Source organism: Myotis davidii, unplaced genomic scaffold, assembly GCF_000327345.1.
Source record: "Myotis davidii unplaced genomic scaffold, ASM32734v1 scaffold803, whole genome shotgun sequence".
NCBI lineage: Eukaryota > Metazoa > Chordata > Mammalia > Chiroptera > Vespertilionidae > Myotis > Myotis davidii.
The window spans coordinates 16,097-24,984 of NW_006295567.1; the positions used below are offsets into that span (position 1 = coordinate 16,097).

The 8,888-nt window shown below is 50.3% G+C and overlaps 1 protein-coding gene across 1 annotated transcript in view; it reads left to right on the forward strand.

Moving 5' to 3' along the window:
* CCDC60 (coiled-coil domain containing 60) overlaps positions 1 to 8,192 on the forward strand; it is a 21,308-nt gene extending 13,116 nt beyond the window's left edge. The window contains exons 6-10 of the mRNA XM_006770340.1: positions 1,848 to 1,910; positions 2,567 to 2,689; positions 4,626 to 4,757; positions 6,311 to 6,500; positions 8,091 to 8,192. Of these exons, the coding sequence (XP_006770403.1) occupies positions 1,848 to 1,910; positions 2,567 to 2,689; positions 4,626 to 4,757; positions 6,311 to 6,500; positions 8,091 to 8,192 (610 nt within the window). The remainder of the gene's footprint in view (positions 1 to 1,847; positions 1,911 to 2,566; positions 2,690 to 4,625; positions 4,758 to 6,310; positions 6,501 to 8,090) is intronic.
* The last annotated feature ends 696 nt before the right edge of the window (positions 8,193 to 8,888 follow it).

Below are 8,888 nucleotides of genomic sequence, written 5' to 3' on the forward strand. Positions count from 1 at the left end.
GCCTCCACAATTGCCATATGATGTACAAATGCCTGTGATTTCCATTCCTGCGCATGGCTAGTTAAAATAAAGGTGTGACTTTTTTTCCATCCGCATTTATGGACTCTTTGAATCCTGTCCATGGGTAGGAATCGCTGGTCCCATTTGATAAATGGGACAGTCGTGCATTTATCAAATCACCCCCCAGAGTCAGCCCTGCAATCATGACTATGGCTGAACGTTGAGCACCAGGGTCTTAACCAAGATGGACTTTGACGTTTAAGCTGAGATCAGAACTACACAAGCATGTCAAAGTTGTGGCGGTGGGCCACATGCCTCATTTAACATGCTGAGCTTGTTATGCTTGAGTGGCTGGGAAAGGTGGGGATGGTGTTCCAAGCAGAGGGGAAAGCATGTGCAAAGGGCCTGAGACAGGGAGCAGCTTAGAGGCAGTGAGCAAAGACCAGGATGGCGGAAACTCGGTGAGAGACAAGGGAAAGGAGAGCGAGGCAGGCAAAAGGATCTTTTGTTGCTTGTGTTTCTGTGTGTGTCTTTGTTTATCACAGCTAATAACACTGCTAGAAAAGAACATCATCTACAAGAGGAAGGTCACAGCCAGCACATTTCCCCAAATAATTCATCTGGAGGGTTCAGGCAGCTGGTGGAATCCAACACAGGGCCTTCTGGGTACTGTTACTGGGGCTCTGCCTTCGTTGAGTGGAGCATTTGCTCCACCACCTGCCAGGCCTAAGACCTCTAGGCCCAGGCCCATGAGCCTCTGGGAAAAGCAGAAAAGGCCAGGACCTTTCCTATGGAGAGGGGTCTGGGAGAACGCCAGGCCTGCCTCCTTAAAGGAGTCCCAGAGGCCACAAGGACAAAAGGAAAGGATTAGTCACATATCAGAGGGATATGAGAAATTCTTGCCCTCTAGAACCACACAGACAGAGCAGTCAAGTCCATTTTTGAGGCGTTTGGAATAAACAAAGGAAGACAGGATGAGGGAGAAGGTGCTAGACCCTGGAGCTGAAGGCCTGGGTCACCAAAGGAGGACCTGGGAGAAGGTATAGAGGAGGGATGGGCTTGAGCAAGGGAGCTTCTCCCACTCCCCAGGAGCCCCAGCCAGGCAAAGTCACAGGAAGACGCAGCCAAAGAATTAAACCAGCTCCCACGTAAAAAAGGGGCAGATGGTACGAGGAGTTGACTGGGCACAGATGAGGAAACTGACATTCGGAGCGAGTTCCTTGCCCACAGACCAGAGCTGGGCTCTGCACCCAGTTCTGTCTGCCTCCAAAGTCAAGTGAAGAGGATATTCGGTCCAAGGGACCAATTTAGAGGAGAGAATCCTTAAATGAAGAGGCGGTCTCGGGTCAGGAACACCCAGGAACACCCAGGACAACATGACGAGGAGGACTCAACCATCCCTTCACCAAGTCTGCCCTCGGCCCCGGGTTAAGAGCTCATGGGTGTAGACGGGAGGACAGAAGGGTCCACAATGAACTTATCCTGCAGTTGGAGACCCATTTCATTCAAAAGAAACTGGGATCCAGAAAATACACCATCCTGCCACCAGGCAGACAGAAGGTAACGTGGGACCAGGGGAGTCAGAGCAAGCAGAGCCTGCTGGAGACCACGAAACACTGCGGGAGCTGAGTAGGGAGAGAGGAAACAAGGATGCTCCAGGCAGGGTATGGGATGAGCAAAGGCAAAGAGGTGGGGAAAACACACACTGAGTTTGATAGCCTGTGTCGTGACTGGAACCACTCCCTGACCTGGGTCCTGGAGGTCAGCAGGTGTCGAGGGGACCCGAAACGTCCCTTCGCGTAAAAAGCAGGCTACAGGCAACTTGAAAGCGTCCCTCTGTGTTTCAGTGACAGGTCCAGCAGTACAAGTGGAGAAACCCACAGCCAACCGATCCAGAAGAAGTCTAAAAGGTAAGCCAGGTGGGCAAGAGGGATTGTGGTGACCACACCCTCCATCTTCCCAGGGGAACCAACCCAGTGTGGACCAGGCCCCCAGAAGCCATAGACACGGCTGAAGGACCAGGGGCTCCCAGGGCAAGGGGCTCAAGGTCAAGATGCCAAGCAACACAAGCAATGGCAACAAATTCGTCCCCTGTGCCAGGCCCTGGGAAAAGCATCCCGTATTCACTATCTTGCTTATTCCTCAAAAGCAATCCTATGAGGTGGCAACATTATCCCATACTACAGAGAAGCAGACTGACACCTGGCCCATGAAATGTCCTGCCCAGCCCACGCAGCTAAGAAGCGTGGCACTGGAGTTTGAACCTGGATCTCCCCGCTCCAAATTCCATCCTCATCTCAAGGTCCTTAACATTTGCTGGGCTCAAGTGGCCAGATGTCTCGCTGTGGGCTCATTTCATGAGGCCGCCACCACCAGCCTGATACTGTTGGGAAGATCTGTCCTTCCTACATCCACGGTGATGCTGGGGAGGCTCCAGGGGCGGGCGGAGAGCCCCGGTGGGTGCATGGAATCCCCACTGCAAAGCACTGTGGGGCCCAGAGAGGCCAGCTTCATGGGTCTGTCTGTTGGCCCTGATCCCCCAAACCCCTCTTGTCTGTGTCCACAGCCGCACCTACCATGACCTCATCCACTGCACGACCGGTGTGTGTACCACCATGAGGGCCAAGTTCTACAACGTGGCCCAGGAGGCCGGCTTCTGTCTGCAGGACAAGATAGAAATCCTCATGAAGTAAGGGCACATGCAGATGCACTCACTCAAAGGACATTCGTCTGACACCTACTATGTGCCCACACGATGCCGTGTGCTGGTGCTGAGGCTGCAGCAGGGTACAGGAGGGATGCATTCTCTGCCCTCAGAGAGTTTATCGTCTCTCCCGGGAAATACGGGCAGAAACAAACTAACTGAATTAATAAACATATAGGTACAAACTATAATCATTATTATACAGGGAAAGGACAGGTGCTTTGAGAGAGGGAGAGACCGTGGCGACTTCATTGAGGTCAGGTGATCCAGGAAGACCTCACTCAGGATAAGGAAGAGCTGGTGGGGTGGTGAGAGGGTAGATGGACATTCCAGGCAGCAGGAAGGTGCATACAAAGTCCTGAGGCTGAAAGGGACATAGAAAGTTTGAAGAGGACAGGGAAGCGGCAGGTGACAGCTGCATCATGCACAGCCAGCCACAAATGTCATCATTAAAACTTGGAACTGGATTTTAAGAGCACCAGGAGGCCACTGGAAACTTTTTTATTCTGACAACCCAGTAACTGCCTCCCACCCCAGCCTACTCCTTGACCGCCGTGACCATTCACTCCAATGAACTTGTCCATTCAACAAAGGTTGCATGGTGACCCTTTGCCCTCTCAGCCTGGATGGACTGGCTTCTCTGGGCCATGGGATTAGAGGTGATTGATTCCTGCCTTCTGGGAGTCCCATTCTAATGAGGGAGACAGAAAAACAAACAGGCAATTACCACACAAAGTGATGAGGGCCAACAGGGAAGTGAGCAGGGGGCTAAGGGAACACGGGAAGAGGGTGTCCTTCCTAGCTTGCAACAGCAATCAGCAAGGTCGTCCTGGAGGAAACACTATTTTCAGCTTAATAAAGTCAGGTAATATTTCCAGGGCACTTACTGTGTAGCAGTCGTGGTGTAAGAGCCTTGTGTGTATTTATCACTAAGTCCTCACAACAATCCTACGGGGTAGGTACTATTATTAGACCCATTTTGTAGATGAGAAAAGTGGGCTCAGAGATGTCTCTTGTCAAAGGTCACCTGGGAGTTAAGCAGTAAAGGTGGCATTCAAACCCAGAGAGACACACGGGAAAAGGAGGAAGGCAGGGAGTTCCAGAGAAAGAACAGCAAAGTCCCAGAGGCTAGAGGGCCCAGTGGGTCAGGAACTACCCGTAGCCAGGTGTGCCTGGGACTTGGTTGTGGTTGCTTACAAGGTCATCAGAGAAAACAGAGGCCAGATCATAAAAGGCCTTAGCAGTTCAGCTGTGGAGGCTGAACATTATCTCAGTCTTTGATCAGGAACCAAAGCATAAAATTCTGGCAGAGAAGAGATGGGAAGGGTAGGGATAAAGCTGGAAACTGTTGTAGGGGCTGAAGAATCCAGAGCCTCAGAGAGCAAGTTACTCAGAGGACTTTATTCTGAGTAAAATGGGAAGCTATCCAAATGCATATAAGGTGAATGGCATGGTTATATTTACAAAGTCTCTTCGGAGAGATAGGACCTATGCACAAAATGATAAGGGGTGTGGATAAGAGAGAAAACAGCATGAGGTAAACGCCCACTGTGTGACTGGCAGGCACCAGCACTTTACACACATTGTATTCTGTAATCCTCGCCTCTGAGAGCTAGGAACCATTATTATCCTTCATTTTACAGATGAGAAAGCTGTGCAAATACAATCAAAAGTAGGGAGAGAATGAAGGCTGATTTTAAAAAAAAAAAGATTACTGACTGTAGCAAGAGCATTTCAGGACCTTGGAGAGAGGTGTGTCATCTTGTAGCCAAAGCCAGATAGTAAATTGGATAGTGGCTGGGAGGGTTAAGAACCTCACGCAGGAAAAAGTGTCTGAGTCCGACCTCAAGGGGCAGGAGGATGGTTGAAGGAGGCAGGGCTCTGACTCTTCTTCCTCTTTCTCACACAACCTGTGATGCAGGCGCCAGGAAGAGAGCATTCTCCAGAAGTTCCATTCTTTTGTCCTCGTCTCGAATTTTCAAAAGGACATAGCAAAAATGAGACATAAAGTGTCCATGGTAAAAGGGGACGCAGAAGAAATTGCAGACCACTGGTAAATACCCTGGGAGCCAGATAAGACGGTCCTTGAAGGGGGTGAAGGGAGGGCCGCTGTTACAAAATCCCATTTGATCCCATTAGCTCTCACAACATGGAGAGGCATCACCCCAAAGCTGCCCTTGGCCAGCAACAGGACCCCCCAAACAGGCTGTCTCCAGAGCAGTCAGGCAAGGGCCCTTCAGTTCCCAAAGCACAGACACTCCGACCAGCTCTGCTCTCCACGTTTATCTTCTGTTTGATTCAGACTTGCAAACAGGGACTAGCTCACCGGCCCTATGGGAGCGGCAGATGAGGCAAACCAACCTGAAAACTTCCACAGAGTCAGAGGTCTTCGGGGTGATCACTATGTCCCCCAAGTAACCTAACCCCTTACAGCTACAGAACCAGGCAGGCATGTCCCAGGAATGCTGTGCCCAGGGGTGATACGTATAACAAAAAACCACAGGAATTGAGTGATGACTGGGTGGCGGACTCCACCCTGAGCAATGTTCAGATATTATCCATTGTATCCCCCACAAAAATGCTGAGGGGTGCACATCAACCCTCACTGTGCGAACAAGGAAGTGTTAGGATTCAAGGCCCTGCCTGACCCCAGTCTCCATGCTCATCTGCAGCACGGAACTGGAGTCGGATGAACTGTAATTTTATGAACCTAATCCTGGCAGGGTGAGTAAATCAAGCTCTAAGAGTAAGATGAGAAAGTCTAAAAATGTACCCCGAATCCCTTCCGTGATTTTAATAATGTGAACGGAAGCTTACAAAGAGGCATAAATATATATCATAAAATATATAACAGGACGTACGAAGAGCCCAAAATGTATGGTGATCAATTTCTTCTTCAAATTTTTCCACAATGGATACATATATATCAGGGCAGGGGACTTTTTAAAGAGATGTCACCACTGCCCTCTTTTAAAAAGACCCTCTTAAACCCTGATCACACCTGACCCCTCTCGGGGCTAGAATCCACCTTGTTCCCACCATGGATTAGCAAAGGACCCTTGTACTCCACACAGTAGCATCAGAAAGGTTCACAAAACCCACTGAAATACACAGAGCTGTGGCCTGGGCTTCTCCATACGGAGACATGGGACATGCACACACTCCCTCCCCTCTTTATCTCCCTCCCCATCTTCCTCCCCCATCCCCACACCCCTGTCTTTCCTCCTCCTCCTCCAGCTGGTGTGTGAGGGCCTCCTGCCCTCTGGAGACTACCCCACAGATGAGTCCATGTCCTCCCTGGCCCCATTAACTCTCAAAAGTGACACTTCAAAACCTCAGTTACCTTTCCTTTCTTGCCAGCTTTTCTAGAAAAATAATAAATGCATCTCTTTAAAGTATATCCCTAATTTGTTTTTCTAATGAGATGCAAATCGTGCTCCAGCTTTTACTGCCCTTAAAAATTAAAGATGTGTCCGATCTGCAGGCCCCTTACATTTAGGGTGGAGGAAAGTCCCGCAGATAAAGACTAATGCTGCCCTGGAGGCATCGCATGACAGGCAGAGAGAGATGGAGGACCTGAGGTGCCCTCTCTTCTTGAAATCCAAGGTACTTTGATCTTCTGTCCAAACTCCCCGAAGATCTGAAGAATTTCCGCCCTGCCAAAAAGATCCTGGCAAAACTGCAGAAGTTCGGGGAAAACCTGGACCTGAGGATCAGGCCCCACGTCCTCCTGAAAGTGCTACAGGATCTAAGGACCTGGGAACTGTGCTCCCCAGACGTCGCTGTGGCTATCGAGGTAACTGCCACATCCTTTCCCCTCCCCATGTGCCCGGGGCCCTCATCCCACCACCTCTCAACACCCAGGCACCATGTGAGTGCTGGGAACACAACGTAAAGGACAGAGATCTCTGCCTTCTGGGAGCTTATCATTAACCGTGGTCGGCAAACTGCAGCTCGCGAGCCACATGTGGCTCTTTGGCCCCTTGAGTGTGGCTCTTCCACAAAATACCATGTGCGGGCGCGCGTACAGTGCGATCGAAACTTCGTGGCCCATGCGCAGAAGTTGGTTTTTGGCCTGGCAAGTCTATTTTGAAGAAGTCCTGTTGATATTTGGCTCTGTTGACTAATGAGTTTGCCAACCACTGATATGGTAGAAAAGGGGTTGTCACATGGCCTTGGTGGTTCAACTCCAGGGGACATTATGTTCTTTGTAAATGGTTCCCCTCCCCCCTCCCCCGGGAGAAACTGGAGGCCTTGGAGAGACAGAAATAAATGGACAAGGGAATAAAATAACTGGCAGTCATAACGAGGAGCCCTCTGGATCTGGCTACTAAAACTGTGGCCCACGGACCAACAGCATGGACCTCGCCTGGGAGCTTCTCGGCAATGTACAATCTTAGCCAAACCACAGCTGCCAATTCAGAGTCTGCATTTCAATGAGTCCCGTGGGTGATTTTTTAAAGTTTGAGGAGCACTCATTCAAGGTCAAGGTAGAGAGGACCTATCTTAGCCTATCAGAGCAACTGGGGAAGGTGAGTTTTAAGCCAAGACTTGAATGATGAAAAGACAGCACTAAGAAGAGTAGGGGGATGGACAGGTCAGACAGAGGGAAGACCACATGCAAAGACCCCAGCGCAGAATGTGAACTGTTGGAGGAACTTGCAGGCAGTCAGTGGGGGTGAAAGCAAGCAAGCAAGGGGACCTTCAGGAATGGCTGCTAGTCCAAAGCCAACTCCAGAGCAACTGTACAATCTCCGCTTGCCAGTTATGGGGTCTATCTTTACCCTGCCAGTTATGGGGCCATCTCTGAATGGGCAAGAGGAGGGGGGGTGTGGAGGCTCCCCCCATTCTCCGAGGCGAGTGCATGGCCCCAGCTAGTGAAACTCAGCATGTTCCTCTCCCAGTGCGAAGCTCACAGAACTTCCAGTAACCTGGATGTGGGTGTCTTAACCTAGAATCTATTTGAAACTACATTCTGTGTCTTAACCCTTTCCTGGAAGCAAGCCCACAGCTGTCATCAACTCTCAAAGGGGTTTATGAACCAAAATAAGTTTAAGGGCACATTACTTTTTTAAAAAGATATCAAGGAGTAGAAAAGAAAGAAACATGCAGACAGCTGCGTTTTCCTGATCTCCCTAAATTTCTCAGGGTCAACAGAAAAGGCTTAAAATGAGCCTGCGGTTTGAACCAGGACCCTAGAAAGGGATCTTTTTCTAGAAGGAACCACCCAGCACGATGCTGCAGGCATTCCGAATGCCTGAATGGTTGGAGGCATCCTGGACCACCACCCTCAATCACAAATATTTCAGGATATTTGGGGGGAGGGGAGGCCAAGGAATCTAGCTTTCAGACCAAATCTGAGGCTGCCGCTGTATTCGCCCCGCAGTTTGTGCGAGAACACATCATCCACATGCCTCAAGAGGACTACGTCAACTGGCTGCAGAGCCGGATCAGCATCCCCGTCCGGCCCCAGACCGCCCGGACATAGTGGGGGCCGGGCCGGCCAGCTGTCCCGGTGGAGGAGGCTAGTCTACACTGTGTTCCTGCTTCTGCCTGTTCTGGATGCTCATGATCTAGTAGGGCCACCTGGAGACTGACTTCTGGCAGCAGAAAGGGAGCTACTCCCACGTAGAAACTCCTCTTACCCTCACACCCCAGTCCAACCTTCCAGTCTCTGTTCCTCACTGGCCCGGCCGGACTCTACCACTCCCTTCTCCAGATTCCTGTACTGCATCCTCAAATTCCAGATAATAAAATTGAGCTGAATGTTTGATGTCTGGCTGGGAAAGATTTGGAGCTGGAATCTGGGTGTGGTATTCAGATACTAACGAGCTTTTGCTATTCAATGGGCTCCATGCTGGGTGATATTATGGCCTCATAATATCATTTACAATCATGTTCAGCTGCCTCTGCATTCCCTCCCTACCCCTACTGACCCCCAGCCCTCGCTGTATGAGACAAGGAGGTCACAAAAGCTATCTTGCTTTTGGAATCACTCCCAAGGGATCGCTCTAATGGCGGGGCTTCCTGGCACCATATTAACTTCGATTTGCACAGCAATCCGCAGTTTGCAAATTAGATAATACTCCAGCAGCATCATATGCGACGCTCAGAACATCCCTCTGAGGTAGGCTTTGTTATCATCGCCATTTCGCAAGTAAGGACACCAGAACCTAAGGTCATC